We start from the raw sequence: 17,816 nt of genomic DNA, 5'->3' as shown, positions 1-17,816 counted from the left end.
TGTGGTATTACTGACCAGTACCCAACACAAGCAGCTCACTGCACAACGGTATGGTCAAGGTGGTATCTCGTATTTGTACAGTGCATTTTCCATGTTGTAGGGGACCCTGAGGCAATTGACCCAAAGCAACATCAGCACAAACACTCTGGGCACCCAGTCACCCGAGTCATTGAGTTATATGTTTGGTAAATGGAGGGTTTCACTGTTTTGGAAGAGGAGAGGGAGCGATATGGAGCCAGAGGTTTTGGGAGTGAATTCCAGGGCTGGGCAGCTGAAGGCACAGCCACCCACTTTAGAGTGAACAGAGCTACTGAGTCATACAGCACAGAAACAGGCCATTCAACCCATCTTATCAATGCCAACCCAGCTGTCCTAAACTCAGCTGGTCCCATTTTTCTGTATTTGGCCCTTATTCCCCTAAACCTGTCCTGTCCATGTACTTTTATAACTGTCTTTCAAATGTTGTAGTTGTACCTGCTTCTCCCACTACTACTTGCAGCTTATCCTAGAAACGCACTGTCCTCCATGTGGAATACATTGCCCCTCATGTCCCTTTTAAATCTTTTACGTCTCACGTTAAACCTCTGCCCTCTAGGTTTGGACTCCCCTAGCTATCTTAGCTATTCACCTTATCTAAGTTTCTCATGATTTTATAACCTTTTAAAAGGTCACCCTCCCTACTTGTAGTGCCAGTTTCAAGGAGCTATGTACCTGCACCCCTAGATCTGTATGTTTATCAATGTTCCTCGGGGCACCACCATTAACTGTGCATGTCCTACTCAGACTTGCCTTTCCGAAATGTGGAGCCTTGCATTTATCTGCATTAAACTTCATCTGCTATTCCTCTACCCAGTGGCACAGTTACTCTCAAATAGCATTGTTCACTATCCACTAGACCATCAATTTTGGTGTGATCCACAAACTTCCCAACCATGCTTCCTCCATTCCCATCCAAATGGTTTATATAAATTACAAACGACAATGAGCCTGGAGAAGGTTACAAATTTAGCTGGGTCACTGTATTGAAAATTTGGAAGCACGGATGAGAATTTTAGAATTGTGATTCTAAAAGTACAGGGGGTTTAAATGAATTGGATACTCAAACACAGAACAGTGTAGCAGGGGAACAGACACTCTCTCCCTGTGTCTGTACCAACTGTACCAACATTCTAAACTAATCCCATCTGCCCATACGTGGTCTGTATGTGCGCTTTAATCCCATCTGCCTGTACGTGGTCTATATGTGCTCTCTAATCCCATCTGCCTGTACGTGGTCTATATGTGTGCTTTAATCCCATCTGCCTGTACGTGGTCTACATGTGCGCTCTCATCCCGTCTGCCTGTACGTGGTCTATATGTGTGCTCTCTAATCCCATCTGCCTGTAAGTGGTCTATATGTGGTCTGTAATCCCCTCTGCCTGTACGTGGTCTATATGTGCTCTCTAATCCCATCTGCCTGTACGTGGTCTATATGTGCTCTCTAATCCCATCTGCCTGTACGTGGTCTATATGTGTGCTCTCTAATCCCATCTGCCTGTACGTGGTCTATATGTGCTCTCTAATCCCATCTGCCTGTACGTGGTCTGTATGTGCTCTCTAATCCCATCTGCCTGTACGTGGTCTGTATGTGCGCTTTAATCCCATCTGCCTGTACGTGGTCTGTATGTGCGCTTTAATCCCATCTGCCTGTACATGGTCTGTATGTGCGCTTTAATCCCATCTGCCTGTACGTGGTCTGTATGTGCGCTTTAATCCCATCTGCCTGTACGTGGTCTGTATGTGCGCTTTAATCCCATCTGCCTGTACATGGTCTGTATGTGCGCTTTAATCCCATCTGCCTGTACGTGGTCTATATGTGCTCTAATCCCATCTGCCTATACGTGGTCTATATGTGTGCTTTAATCCCATCTGCCCGTACGTGGTCTATATGTGCTCTCTAATCCCGTCTGCCTATACGTGGTCTATATGTGCTCTTTAATCCCTGGTTCATGTCTGTCTGAGTGCCCTCTTACAGTTGCTATTGTAACTGCTTCTCCCACCTCTCCTCACAGAGTGTTCCAGGCACTGACCAACCTCTGCATTTAAAACACAAACATTTTTAAACTTGGGCCCTTTCACATTAAACCTATGACCCTTGTATTTGACATTTCCATCCTGGAGAAAAGACTCCAACTCTCCACTCTGTCATGCCTCTCGTTATTTTATGTACTTCGATCAGATAACCCCTGAGCCTCTGGCACTTTGTTGAAAAGTATCCAAGTTTGTCCAATCTCTCCTCCTAGATAATAGACTCTAATCCAGGTAACACCTGGTAAACCTCCTCAGCACCCTCTCCAAAGCCTCCAGGTACATCCTGTAATTTGGCAAGCAGAACTGCAACAAAATTATAAATGTGGGCTAAAACGCATAGTTTGGTTAGAGCTAGTCAGCATGGCTTTGTGAGGGGCAGCTCTCCTATTGAGTTCTTTGAGGATGTGACAAAACACATTGATGAAGATAGAGCAGTGACATTGTGTATATGCATTTTAGCAAGGTGTTTGATAGGGTTCCCCATTGTAGGCTCATTCAGAAAGTAAGGAGGCAAGGGATACAGGAAACTTTGGCTGTCTGGAGAGAGAATTATCTAGCCCAGAGGGTGATAGTAGATGAAAGGTGTTCAGCCTAGAGCTCGGTGACCACTGGTATTCCACAGGGATCTGCTCTGGGACCGCTGCTCTTTGTGATTTTTCGAAGTGACTTGGATGAGGAAGTGGAAGGCTGGGTTAGTAATTTTGCCGATGATATGAAGGTTGCTAGAGTTGTGGACAGTGTGGAGGGCTGTTGTAGGTTATAACGGGACATTGACAGGATGCAGAGCTGGGCTGAGAAGTGGCAGATCGAGGTCAACCTGGAAAAGGGTGAAGTCATTCATTTTGGAAGGTCAAATTTACTTCAGTAAAGTGTTGAAAAGGATTATGAGAGATAGGATTTATAATCATCTAGAGAGGAATAAGTTGATTAACACAGTTTTGTGAAGGGTAGGTTGTGCCTCACAAACCTTATTGAGTTCTTTGAGACGGTGACCAAACAGGTGGATGAGGGTAAAGTGGTTGATGTGGTGTATCTGGATTTCAGTAAGGCATTTGATAAGATTCCCCACGGTAGGCTATTGTAGAAAATACGGAGGCATGGAATTGAGGGTGATTTAGTTGTTTGGATCTGACGTTGGCTAGCTGAAAGACAGAGGGTGGTGGTTGATAGGAAATGTTCAACCTGGAGTTCAGCTACTGGTGGTGTACCACAAGGATCTGTTTTGGGTCCATTGCTGTTAACATTTTTATAAATGACCTGGATGGGGGTGTAGAAGGATGGGATAGGAAATTTGTGGATTGGCAGTAAGGTCAGTGGAGCTGTGGATAATGCTGAAGGATGTTGCAGGTTAGAGAGGGACACAGATAAGCTGCAGAGCTGGGCTGAGAGGTGGCCAATTGAAATTAATGAGGAGACAGCACGGTGGCTCAGTGGTTAGCACTGCTGCCTCACAGCCCCAGGGTCCCAGGTTCGATTCCAGCCTCGGGTGACTCTCTGTGTGGAGTTTGTACATTCTCCACGTGTCTGTGTGGGTTTCCTCCGGGTGCTCCGGTTTCCTCCCACAGTCCAAAGATGTGCAGGTCAAGGTGAATTGGCCATGCTAAATTGCCCATACTGATATGTGCATTAGTAGGGGAATGAGTCTGGGTGGGTTAATCTTCGGCGGGTCGGTGTGGCCTTGTTGGGCTTAAGGGTCTGTTTCCACACGGTAGGGAATCTAATCTAATCTAAAGTGTGAGGTGATTCACTTTGGAAGGAGGAACAAGAATACAGAGTACTGGGCTAATGGTAAGATTTTTGGTAGTGTGGATGAGCAGAGAGATCTCAGTGTCCATGTGCACAGATCCCTGAAAGTTGCCACCCAAGTTGATAGGGTTGTTAAGAAGGCATACAGTGTGTTAGGTTTTATTGGTAGAGGGATTGAGTTTCGGAGCCACGATGTTATGTTGCAGCTGTACAAAACTCTGGTGCGGCCGCACTTGGAGTATTGCGTACAGTTCTGGTCGCTGCGTTATAGGAAGGATGTGGGAGCATTGGAAAGGGTGTAGAAGAGATTTACCAGGATGTTATGGAGGTCTTGTGAGGAATGGCTGAGGGACTTGAGGCTGTTTTCATTAGAGAGAAGAAGGTTAAGAGGTGACTGAATAGAGGCGTACAAGGATTCGATCGGGTGGTCACTGAGAGTCTTTTTCCTCGGATGGTGATGGTGAGCATGAGGGGACAACAGTAACATGAAGGATAGGTAGGTTAGTTTGGTGTTCGAGTAGGTTAGAAGGTTGTTCTATGTTCAGCCATGTAAAAGGCTGCGGGCTGGCCGAGGATAACGGGGAGATTTGTTGTAGTCACTCGCCTCACATCCTGGGATAGAGAGATAGTACCCTGCCCAGTAAATGTCTCTTGTTACTGCTGGAAAAAGATTTCAGCAAAGGAAAATCTTTACACAAAACAAATTTACTCTTGGATTTGCTTTGTACTAAAATGAGTCAGAGGTGTTGATAATGGGTGTGTGAGTCATTAACACTGTTGTGTAGCAAGAAATGTGTGAACATTTAATTTCCCACCTATTCAAGATGGGGTTCCAAATGTACCTCAATCTGTGGCCACCCTCCCAGCTCAGGGTGAGACCATCTACCCAGAGATTCACTGTTCTCTTAGAATTCATTGTTTATTGGAACTTCACATTTATATCTCCAGCTAACTTCTGTCATTTCCAAACTTAAATGCTGTTGGCTCCTTTCGATGATAAATGTGTTTAACACAAAGCCATGGAGATTTGAACTGCATTTTAAGTGGTCTGACCTGAGCTGTTAAACTGATTGGGTTTCAGTTGCAGTTTGAGTCTGAGTTCTCTACTGCTGTGACAATAAGGGAAACATCTTCCTGGAAATAACAGTCTGAAGATTTCAGAATACCCTTAAATGGAAACTAGCTTGCTTGCTTGTCTTGATATAATTCTGCCTGTTATATTGTAATTTCTGCATGTTTCCCAAATTCCCATTGTGACCATATCCCCAGTTGCCATTTGATACCCAATGTGTTGGGCAATATCCCACGAAAGAATTTTCAAAACTTAATTGACACACAGCCAACATTAGACTTCTAAAATCAAAATATGAGGCCCACGATGTTGTCCCAGTACAAGGGGTAACTTGTGACCTCAACGAAAGGTCATTCACATCTGCTTCTCCAAAACCTACCATAGGGAGCAGCCACTGTGTCCAGAAATAGGATCTACCATGCTTTGGTTCCATATGATAAAGGAGGATATTTGGGATCTGTACTGGACAGGGGACAAAATGATTTACAGGGGCAATAAGAGAATTAAGATCACTCCATTAGGAAAGACTGAACAGGCTGAGATCCTCTCTCGCTTCAGAAGAGAAAGAGCTTGAGAGGGTGATCATACCAGTCCTTAAAATTGTGGGACTTGAGATTGTAGACTTGGAGAAAATGCTCAGAACCAGGGTACATAGCAATATAAAAGCTGGGAGCTGGAGTGAATCATTCAGTCCTTTGAGCCTTTCAATATGATAACTTCTCCTCAATGCCATATTCCTGATTCTCCCTGTATCCTTCGATGCTTTTAAAATCCAAACATTGATCTCAATATCTCTTGAATCTATCCATTGACTTGGCATCTGCAGCCTTGTGTAAATATTAACAAAGATGATCATAAATAAATCCAACCAGTAATTAAGAAGCTTGTTTCACTATATTATGGCGAGAATGGGGAACTTGCTAATAGCAAATGGGGGCTAGTTCAGGGCCCATGAGTGTAGATACATGAAGCCTGATAACCACATGAGGTGCAGAGCAGTGAGAGGAGATATTCATGGAGCTCGGTTGGTTCAAGTGAAAACTTCAATTGGGTCCAACAGCATGTTTTCTGTACTGCGATTTCTGGATGATAATACTTTTGAACTTCAGGTTATCTTTTGAAGCTATGTCTGCTTTCTGCTTTTGAACTTCTCATTTGTGCAGTTTGAAATGTGTTTGGGATTCGTGGCTGGCTTCAATTTCATTGTATTACACTGATAGAAACAATTACCTGAGAGGAACTTTATGGCTGACCTGTTGAAGATAACGGGAGGGTATGTGTTTTCTGCAGTTTACAGCTGCTTATTATGGCCATTGAGATGACCGGTGCCCATGCTCCATGGTCATTGTGTGCAGCCGTGAACAGGTGGTACCCACCCCAGAGCAGAACCTTGTCACAGTTGGCCTTAAGACCTTAACCATTTTTTGCCCAAATTGTTCCCTGTCCGTCAACTGGATATCAGCCTGTGAGGGCACCTCATTGAAGTACTCACTCATCATGTCTGGGGTTGAATAAGCCCCCCCCGCTCCTCCCCGGCCCAAACTGGGGTGATGGCCATGTAGGCTGAAAAATTGATCTACTCGTCAGTAAACTTTACCACCCTGAGTGTTAACAAATATCTGAGCCTGAACATGGGGCGAGGTCATGCCCATTCAGTGTTGTGTCACATGATAAATGCTGATTACTCCAGGTTTGATTCTGTTTTTGGATTGTGCTGGAGTTAAAAGATACCAAAGCAAATACATGATATGGAGGAGCTGGTGTTGGACTGGGGTGGACAAAGTTAAAAATCACTCAACCCCAGGTTTAGTTGGAAGCACTAGCTTTTGGAGCGCTGCTCTTTGATCAGGTGGTTGTGGAGAGTAAGATCATAAGACACAGAAATTTATAGCAAAGGTTTACAGTCCAACAATGAACCTGTTGGACTAGGACCTGAAGCAAATAGTGATTCTTGGTTAAGTGTGGAATCCTAACGCTGTTTGTTAGAGCCTGTGGCTCCACCTGTCTCGTTAGCTTGTTTTACTCAAAATACTGACAGTTTGCAACTTGATTACATTGTGCAGTACGTAAGCAACAAGCCGGTTGCTGGTGGAGAAACGATCACGTTTATGATTGCCCGTCACACATGTAAGTGCTTCAGTTCTGTGCTGCAGGTGTTGGAGCCTGTGATCTCGATTGTCATTACATTCACTTTCTGTCAGCATAGGTGCACAACGGTTTCTGCCTCATACTTTTGATCTGTTACATACTCACATTTGTTGGAAGGCATGGGTTTACTTGGGCTGAATCTTCATGCAAAGCTCCCCATCTCCTCCTCTTTCCCTGCAGTACACCCCGCCACCCCAAAAGCCGCCTTACTATAGATACAAGCCAGAACATTAGATTCTGCATTAAGACTCAAACTCAATGCACTGGAGCAGAGCTTAAAGGTAGACAAAAGGTTTTTCTCTGGTCATTTGGGCAATTGTTCAGCAGATCTGGAGCTGTTTGGATCATGACCTGCGACGGTATTCTGATAACAGGCCCGTGGCCATTCTGAAAGGTTTTGGCATGGTCAGTGAACATTCGGCCTGCATTCAAAGTGCTGTCGCACCCAGGCCTAGTGCCACTCTTGGCAGTATCCCAGCTTTATCAAAGCAACATGTTACCTGGACATCAAGTCAGAATGTAATCACCCACCTTACCCTTCCGTGACACGCCTGGCAAAACTCAAGTTAGACAGCAACTACCATCCCCTGCATTTCAGGAATCCGGATTTTTGTACTGCCAGATGTCCCCCCTATTTTAAAGTTGAATCCTTATGAAACATGATATTTCTATTATCCAGCAGTGCCCCATATTCCTCTGAAGCTAAGGTGTGTAGTACGGTCTGGATGAACAGTTAGAGGACTACACTCCCATTGTCTCACTGGGCTCTGTAAACATGGAATTTTGAAACCGGTGAAGAAAGCTGTGTGTGACTTATCTGTCAAGTCACACACGGTGAAGAGGAAGAGAAGGACCTGAAATGTTGTTGGACGTTCTGAATAATTTATCACTTTTGTTTCCATGCAAAAGTTTTCATGTGAGAAAAGCAAATCTGCTTTAAATGTTGATATACAGAGGTTTTGTATTTAAAAGTTCCAGCCTACAGTGGAAACCTACTGAGAACAAAATATTCCAAATTGGGGATCTATAGGGAGGGTCTTTGCTCAAATCTGTTGTCATTGAGTTTCCTCCAAAACCCTTTGAATTTAATGTTTAATGTGTGACTTCACCCTGAAGCAAACAATTGCTTAAAAAGGAGCAAGGAAGATTTTTTTTAAATTTGAAGAGTATTTCTTTCAAATGAGGAAGTGGGAAGTTGTTTAAAATCTGTGTGGTGATTTTTGTTCTCTGAGGTGGATATGAGCATATTAACACCCGAAGAGACCTGGCCAAATGCCTTATCCCATAGCCCCTTTCTAAAGTCCTAAAGGTAAAACAACTGCAGAATAATCTGAACGCTGTGAAAGGGGCAAATTTCTAGCAGCCCCAAAAGCTGGTTAGTTATCAGCAAAGATGAAGCTGTATTTTTGTACTTGAGCTATCAGAATAGCAACACTGTTTTAACAGTGATCCTTCAGATAAGGAGGTGTTGAGTATGGTGGAAAAACTGACTGTGCTTTTAAAAAGCACCCACCATGATGGTAAACTCGATTGTGCGCATCTAGGTTTACTTTATTCAGTGACATTGCTCCTGATGATTCTTTTGACATTTTCCTCTCTGTTTTGGTTTGGACTGGTAGTTGAGTAGAATTTTTCCATTTTCAAAGTTGGATCAGATGTGACGGGATGAAGAGGGAGTTGTGTAAATTGACAGTAACACTGATGGGTCAGGACTGTATAGCTGTGATTCGGTAGTGAAGCAAATGCACAAGGAAGCTGAAGTTTATTTTCTTCATTATGACGAGCACTTGCACTCAGTCAGTCAACCAGCCAGATTGTTGGTGGATTTGTCTCTGTGTTTCTGTGTCTCTGGGTGGGTCACCCCTCCCTCTCCATTCCCTCTGTGTCTCCCACTGTGTCTGTGTGTGTGTGTGTGTGTGTGTGTGTGTGTGTGTCCCACTGTAACCCTGTGTGTGTGTGTGTGTGTGTGTGTGTGTGTGTGTGTCCCATTGTAACCCTGTGTGTGTGTGTGTGTGTGTGTGTGTCCCACTGTGTGTGTGTGTGTGTGTGTGTCCCACTGTAACCCTGTGTGTGTCCCACTGTGTGTGTGTGTGTGTGTGTGACTCTTAAGTTTAAATCCTGTATGACTGACCCAGTTACTAACATTAATCCCATAAACACTGGCCGAAGTGAGTTCATTCCAACTACTTATCTCATTCTTTTATTTGGTTCTTTATTTATTCACAAGATACTGGTGCTACCAGAAAGACCAGCGTTTACTGTCCATCTCCAACTGCCCTTGAGAAAATTGAGGTTGGCTTGGTGTTTACCACAATTTATCAAATTCTACATCACGGAAGGCAGTTCAGCCCTTCGTGCTTTCTGAAGAGCTCTCCAGTTAATCCCACCCCCTGTGTACTTATCTCCGATCCCTCCAAAATCCCCTCAAAGTATAAACTCAATTCCCTTTTTAAAATAATTGTTTAATTTGCTTGCCCCACCCTATTCAGCAATGCATTCCAGATAAAAATCAAATTCACATGGTGTAGCTCTGATGAACTGACCCATTTGGGTGAGGAGCTTGGAAACTGCACCTTTATGCCGACTGCATCAGTGAATCCTCCAAGTTCAGTTGTCAATTGTGTGATTACAACCCAGTGTATGTAGAATCTGAATATGTTTTCACACACTGGGTTCGAGTAGGAGAGAATAACTGCTGCCTGATACCCCCCCACTCCGAGTTAAGAGTTGCTGAAGGTTTCGAGTTCCTGTTGGATGAATGGAAGTTTCGGAAGGAGCAGTTATGATCCATCTAATGCTTTCTGCTCAGAGTGTAAGTGTTTTCAGAAAGTTCAGCAGAATCTTTACTATAGGCTACCTGTCCAGTACTGGATTGACAGAGTGAATGGTGTCAGGCCAGGAGTTGAAGTCAGCTGCACCCACTGTTCCTTCATCATAGAATCCCCACAGTGCACAAAGAGGCCATTCAGCCTGTCCAGCCTATCCTGACACTCTGAACAGGGCTCAACACCCTATCCCCATACCCCCACATGTCCCATGCTGATCTACCAAGTCTGCACATCCTGAGAGACTAAGGGAGATTTAACAAGGCCAATCCACCTATCCTGCACATCATTGGGCTGTGGGAGGAAACGGTAATACCTGGCAGAAACCCACACAGACACAGGGAGAATGTGCAAACTCCAGACAGTCAATCAAGGTTGGAATTGAACCCAGATGCCTGGTGCTGTGAGGCAGCAGTAATAACCACTGAGCCACCATGTAACCCACGTTTTCAATCCAATGACTGTCATGTGTTTGCAAACCATTCTCGTTTTTCCACCTTAAACCGCTGTCGAGACAATAATGGTCCCAAGTGCTTTGTCCTCGAATCTCCAAACCTTTTCGACAGCCTCCACTCCCTGAGCTCTCCAGAAAACCAAGGTTCTGCAAGCTCTTATCCTCTAGTGTCCAGACAGTGACAGTCCCACAGCCTCCACTCCCTGAGCTCTCCAGGACAGCGACGGTCCCACAGCCTCCACTCCCTGAGCTCTCCAGGACAGCGACGGTCCCACAGCCTCCACTCCCTGAGCTCTCCGGGGACAGTGACGGTCCCACAGCCTCCACTCCCTGAGCTCTCCGGGGACAGCGACGGTCCCACAGCCTCCACTCCCTGAGCTCTCCGGGGACAGCGATGGTCCCACAGCCTCCACTCCCTGAGCTCTCCGGGGACAGTGACGGTCCCACAGCCTCCACTCCCTGAGCTCTCCGGGGACAGTGACGGTCCCACAGCCTCCACTCCCTGAGCTCTCCGGGGACAGTGACGGTCCCACAGCCTCCACTCCCTGAGCTCTCCAGGGACAGTGACGGTCCCACAGCCTCCACTCCCTGAGCTCTCCGGGGACAGTGACGGTCCCACAGCCTCCACTCCCTGAGCTCTCCGGGGACAGTGACAGTCCCACAGCCTCCACTCCCTGAGCTCTCCGGGGACAGTGACGGTCCCACAGCCTCCACTCCCTGAGCTCTCCAGGGACAGTGACAGTCCCACAGCCTCCCATCCTGGAGTTTCCAGGACAGTGACGGTCCCACAGTGTGCCATCTCCATTCTTATGATGTGCTTGTTTTAAAAAGCATAAAATCAAAATGTTCTATTTCCTGTGAATGCTTTTCTTTATTTTTAACTTATGAATGGGCTATTTCCTGTAATAGGGCTATTGACAGTCTGTATGAATTATATGGTGCGTTTCCTGATTTGGTTCCCTCGGATGTGGATTGTTCTGTCTTTGATCCAGTCGGAGTGGGAAATGTCACCGGATAGATGTGCAGCAAAGTTACAACAGTGAGCCACGATTGTCATGGCTTGTACTTAATTGATGGGAATTTTAGCCCATGTAACGGGTGAGTCCTATCTTGCTTCGTGGACAGGGAATGTAAGGAACTCCAGGTTTTCTCCTCCCCTTCACCCTGCTCCTCCCTCCCCCTCTCCCTCCTCCTCATCCTCCCCGTCCTCCCTGCTGGCATCGCAAGAACTTTGATCAGTTGATCAATTCAATGAGTTGCTGGGGGAGGGGTTGTTGGATACATCAGCATTTGTTAGTTTATTGATAGTTTGATATTATGGCGTGCTAGAGTAGGGGATGATGGAGTGCTAATATTACTGGAATAGTGTGCAAAGACCCTGCTAATGAAACCCTGTTCTGGAAGCTGGTGAAATCGATCATTTAAAGCCAGCATCATGGCAACCAGGTGGCAATTGTTATTAAAAGCCATCCGGTTCACTCATGTTCTTTGTCATCCTTCCAGGCCTATCTCGACGTGACTGCAGACTCTTAACTCCCTTGTGAAATGACCAAGGCCCCACTGTTTTAGGGCAATTAGGGGTGAGCATCAAATGCTGGCCTTGTCCATGTCCCATGTAAGACTTCCTGAGAAAAAAGAAGGCCTACGCTTCATCACGCGTTCCTAAAATACACCTCAAAGCTGAACAGTAATGAACAAATGGTGGATTTTAAATGGGAGTTCGTTTGAACACTAACTGGGCCCTTTGACACAACATGGGTCTGGTGGAGTGAGCAAGATCACACAGTCTCCAGCACCCTATAGACCCAAAGTATGGATCGCAATAAAACTGAGAATGGAAGCTTTTGAGAAATGTTAGACTTGTAACTCCAAAGTCAGACAGACAAATGGGGGGAGAAAAGTGAACTCGAGGAGCAAAGAGAGTTTGAAAATAAGTTAACATGCAGTAGAAAAATGATCCAAAAGTGTCTCATAAGTACATGAGCAGCAAACAGGTAATGAGAGAAAGGTCAGAGCTAAATAGGGTTATATTGTGGATGTGGAGCATGGCTGATTACTAACTGTGGACTTTGTGTCTGCCTTTAGAATATAAAATGTTGCCCATGTCAGTGAAGAAAGTGGTAAGTGATCAAGAAAGAACAAAAGTAGAGATTTCTTTGAAGGCTGGCAGTCCTGAAGATGGGGTGGCACAGTGGTTCGCACTTCTGCCTCACAGCGCCAGAGACCCGGGTTCAATTCCCGCCTCAGGCGACTTACTGTGTGGAGTTTGCACGTTCTCCCAGTGTCTGCGTGGGTTTCCTCCCACAGTCTAAAGATGTGCAGGTCAGGTGAATTGGCCATGCTAAATTGCCCGTAGTGTTAGGTAAGGGGTAAATGTAGGGGAATGGGTCTGGGTGGGTTACGTTTCGGCGGGTCGGTGTGGACTTGTTGGGCTGAATGGCCTGTTTCCACACTGTAAGTAATCTAATCTCATCTATCTGATTTCAATTTCCACATTTCAGTTCTGTTCACATTGTTGAGAAAATTTCACAAAGTTGAAATGTTAGCAGTTCTTCCTGCTATGAATCAAAAAGACAAAATTGTGCATTCTTATAATCAAAGTTCAAATGTGAAGATTAATTTATTTGTTCACTTTGTTTTCACGAAATTAGACACTAATTTAGTGAGCTATCAGGCAGTTTTTGCTTGCACAAGTGATCTGGATCCACACACTTGAGAGAATATTGAATTGAATTGAATTAATTTATTGTCATGTGGACCGAGACACAGTGAAGTCTTTCCAATCATCCCACTTCCTCCAAACCAAAGGAGTAGCCATGGGCACCCGCATGGGCCCCAGCTATGCCTGCCTCTTTGTAGGATATGTGGAACAGTCCATCTTCTGCAGCTACACTGGGCCCACACCCCACCTTTTCCTCCGCTACATCGATGACTGTATCGGCGCTACCTCGTGCTCCCACGAGGAGGTTGAACAGTTCATCCACTTTACCAACACCTTCCACCCCGACCTCAAATTTACCTGGACCGTCTCAGACTCCTCCCTCCCCTTCCTAGACCTCTCCATTTCTATCTCGGGCGACTGAATCAACACGGACATTTATTATAAACCGACCGACTCCCACAGCTACCTAGACTACACCTCCTCCCACCCTGCCCCCTGTAAAAACGCCATCCCATATTCCCAATTCCTTCGTCTCCGCCGCATCTGCTCCCAGGAGGACCAGTTCCAATACTGTACAACCCAGATGGCCTCCTTCTTCAAAGACCGCAATTTCCCCCCAGACGTGGTCGACGCTGCCCCCCACCGCACCTCTTCCACTTCCCGCTCCTCCGCCCTTGAGCCCCGCCCCTCCAACCGCCACCAGGACAGAACCCCACTGGTCCTCACCCACCACCCCACCAACCTCCATACACATTGTATCATCTGTCGTCATTTCCGCCACCTCCAAACGGACCCCACCACCAGGGATATATTTCCCTTCCCTCCCCTATCAGCATTCCGGAAAGACCACTCCCTCTGTGACTCCCTCGTCAGGTCCATACCCCCCACCAACCCAACCTCCACTCCCGGCACCTTCCCCTGCAACCGCAAGAAATGTAAAACTTGCGCCCACACCTTCCCCCTCACTTCCCTTCAAGGCCCCAAGGGATACTTTCATATCCGCCACAAATTCACCTGCACCTCCACACACATCATTTACTGCATCTGCTGCACCCGATGTGGCCTCCTCTATATTGGGGAGACAGGCCGCCTACTTGCGGAACGTTTCAGAGAACACCTCTGGGACACCCGGACCAACCAACCCAACCACCCTGTGGCTCAACACTTCAACTCCCCCTCCCACTCCACCAAGGACATGCAGGTCCTTGGACTCCTCCATCACCAGACCATAGCAACACGACGGTTGGAGGAAGAGCGCCTCATCTTCCGCCTAGGAACCCTCCAACCACAAGGGATGAACTCAGATTTCTCCAGTTTCCTCATTTCCCCTCCCCCCATCTTGCCTCAGTCCCAACCCTCGAACTCAGCACCACCTTCCTAACCTGCAATCTTCTACCTGACCTCTCCGCCCCACCCCACTCCGGCTTATCACCCTCACCTTAACCCCCTTCCACCTATCGCATTTCCAACGCTGCTCCTCCCTACCTTTTATCTTAACCTGCTTGGCACACCTTCCTCATTCCTGAAGAAGGGCTCATGCCCGAAACGTCGATTCTCCTGTTCCTTGGATGCTGCCTGACCTGCTGCGCTTTTCCAACAACACATTTTCAGCTCTGATCTCCAGCATCTGCAGTCCTCACTTTCTCCTCATTTGACTGAAGTATCCCAATTAGGCTAAAGCTGAGCCAACTGTGCCAAACACAATCAAACCCATACCTCAGCACCTTAAGGACAGTGAGTCAGGGCTATCTAAGCTGAACGGTCAGGATTGAGGAATGTTTTTGCATCAGGCACAGGCTGATCACTGTTTTCTTTCTTCTGAACAGATTATAAACAAACTCCGTAACCTCCCCTTAATTTCCTGTCTGTTGTTGGAATCTTGCACATGTTTCTCCCCAGTCCCTTTGTAAAGTCTTTAAATACTATTTCTGCCATATTTCCACCAGCCAGTGTATCTGTTATTTCTAAGACAGACCCTGAATCTGTTTTAGACTGTCCCGCTATGGAAATGTGAACTTTGCACAGAGCATCTTGTAATCTGTCAGCCTCCGAGGTGGGGAGCAAGGGTCCTTGTAGCTTTAAAGACAATTCAGCATGTTTCTAAAAATGGGCCGATGAGCAGAGTATTGATGATATCCTCTCTGTTTTGTGATATGTTTTAATTGAAAGCTCCTCTAAACAATCCATGTTCTATGATATTTGTATGGTCGCTTCTGTTGTATCATGTGTTGAGGGAAACATGCAATTTGTATCTAGGCTGTTGCATTTTCTGGGTAACCTTTGTCCCATAAACCAGCAGTGACTGTGGATTGACCATTCCTGGGGAGGAATGAGGATAATTGTATTTGATAACCCATTTGACTGGTCTGCTTCATCACCACGCAGTGCCCCTCATTGTGCCTTCCTGTTGGTTCTTGCAGCTTCCAAAGTTTTCACTCGCCGTTCCCTATCTTGGAGTATGTTCCATCCAGGGATTTCTCTTTCAATAAGCATTTCCTCATTTGAGGGTAGTTTGCCTTCTAGCTTAACATCAGGTGGTCTGTTGGGCTCTGAAAGTTGCCTTTTCCAGGCATTCATTCCCTTGTCCGTTAGATCGTTGTGATGTGTCAGTGTGGAGCCACCCGCTTAGCTGTTACCTGAAGAATGTTTCACTGTGTAAGAGCCATTTGCAGAAACCTGTCTGAATCAGGCAGCGGAATGGTTTCTCTCCACAGTCTTTGCATTGTTCGTGTGAGGGAGTTGAAGGACCATGCAGTACGTCTTTCTTTGTCTTTATTCTTTCAATGCAGGCTGCTTTCTAAAACAAAAGTAGGCTCACAGCGACCCTCACTATGGAGAGAGAAATTGAGTTAACATTTCAGGTCTAATATGATTCTTCATATCCCAAAGAAGTCCCATTGGGCCTGAAGTGATAACCCTGTTCCTTTCTTGACTGATGCAGCCCATCCTGGAAAGTTTCTCTGGCACTTTCTCCTGACTTTGACTGGTTTGTATTTAACACTGGCAGTGCCCCCTGTCTTTATCACTGGAGTAACCTGTGATATTTAACTGCTTACACTAGAACAAGGAGGAGGTTATGGCTGTACGGTTTCGGGAAGCTGATAGTATTGCTGCCATCGCTGAACTTCGCCAGCGTATTGCTGAACTGGAAATCCAGGTACCGACTCTTGCATCCTTGTGTTGTGTGTGTTCACATCATCTACACAACCACATCCTGTATCTTGTTGTCTTGTCCCTGGCATACACCTAACAGTAAACATGCATACTCTCCCATTTTGCTCTCACTCTGTATCAGACTTGTGTCAGTCAGTTCTGGTTGTTCTGTCCCAGTCCCAGTTGGTCGTCTTTGCTATAATTTCCAGTCACTTTCTGTACGTCTGACCATTTAATCTTTCATCTTTTGCCTTTCTGCTCTGAGTTACAAGAGAAGCACACACTGAAAGATCCCCAGTGATTTTAAAATTGGTAATGTATATGCAGAATATTTGCATTCTCTTTCTCCTCATCTCCTGTCTAATGATTCCTAACTAACTTCTAAATTCTGTGACCTGTGGTGAGATTTGTGGTTTACTGTCTCTGACCATTTGATTACTTGCTAGTGTCTGTTATGTACCATTATACAATGCAATGCAGGTGTTTTGTTTAACTGATTTTTGGGCATCCAGAATTGTATATTACAGCAGGCAGTCAGTAAGGCAGGTTCTTGCCTCATACCAGAACATCAGAAGGTCAGCTATGCGATTACTTCAGCCAAATGACTCACTGTTGTCCCCATCAACTAATGCAAGCTTCCACTAGGACTAGATCTTGTATTTGTGAAGCTATTGATAATTTCCAAAGCTGGGGGTTGGTGACTGTGCCAGTCCTCCTACCAGCTGGCTCGAGGTGCAGGTAACTCCATCAAAGCAACTTGAAGCAGTGATAGAGAAATGAAGAATTGACCATGGAGCTGCTCCTCCATTTCTCTCTCCTGAGCGATGCTGTGGTAAGCATTGGGTGCATTCTCATGTCTCCAGCCCCTGCACAAGATGCTTATCCTTCAATATAAGGTTGGTGGTTTCATACGATATGGTGTTAACTTTGAACTTCACTGATGTCACCTATTGGACTGTGCAAGCTGCTTGCTCTCCCCCGTTACTGTTTTAATTTCTACTGAAGCTGCTATCATCGCTGTTGCTTCAAAATCATCCCACAAGCCCAAACAATCATCCCCATCTCCAATTTCCCATTCCTCTCCAGTACCAGTGACAGGGTCAAGGGAGGTGATGTTGAAGAAACAGGGTCATCAATATACGTGCGCTGACCAGCACTGCTCTTTTAGATTGTCACTAAGGGCAGTATATCAATGAGCAATAAAAAAGGTACACCATATTCCAACCACAGCATGACCCATTTTGAGAATTCAGCTGACAAGCTGCAGTTTAAAAATTGAGAAATCTTATTCATGAGTTGCAGAGTAAATTAAAATCCAAGCAGAATACTGCAAATACTGAATGTCTGAAATAAAGCACAGAGGCCTGCAGAAACTCAGCAGGTCTGGTGGGGAGAGAAATGGAATTAACATTTAATTTCTGCTATGACTCCCCTTTGTAACCCAAAGAAGTCAGATTGGACATGAAATGATAACTCTTCCTCTCGACAATACACCTGGGCCTGCAGAGTTTCTCCAGCACTTTGTTTTGATCACAGAAGAAATTAGTTTGGTTTTCAAGAGAGGCTCCGTGGAGCATTTGTGAAATATCCACAGGTAGAGCAGAAAAGGTTTGGTGTATTGAGTCTTCCATATTCTGGTGAGACTTTGCATCCAAAAATCTTTGGCCATCTCCTGTCCTCTTTCAG

The 17,816-nt window shown here is 45.7% G+C and overlaps 1 protein-coding gene across 14 annotated transcripts in view; it reads left to right on the top strand.

Annotated features, from left to right (window-relative positions):
• The window catches only part of LOC140467942 (EVI5-like protein), a 340,764-nt gene that overhangs the window by 282,121 nt on the left and 40,827 nt on the right, over positions 1-17,816 (top strand). For 13 of the 14 annotated variants that reach the window (XM_072564014.1, XM_072564018.1, XM_072564024.1 and 10 more), the window contains one exon: positions 16,039-16,134. The exons of the other annotated variant lie outside the window; for it this stretch is intronic. In XM_072564014.1, the coding sequence (XP_072420115.1) occupies positions 16,039-16,134 (96 nt within the window). The remainder of the gene's footprint in view (positions 1-16,038; positions 16,135-17,816) is intronic. 14 annotated transcript variants of the gene reach the window in all.

Source organism: Chiloscyllium punctatum, chromosome 46 (assembly GCF_047496795.1).
Source record: "Chiloscyllium punctatum isolate Juve2018m chromosome 46, sChiPun1.3, whole genome shotgun sequence".
NCBI lineage: Eukaryota > Metazoa > Chordata > Chondrichthyes > Orectolobiformes > Hemiscylliidae > Chiloscyllium > Chiloscyllium punctatum.
Note: the sequence above shows the minus strand (reverse complement) of the source record. Positions and strands in the feature narration are given on the sequence as shown.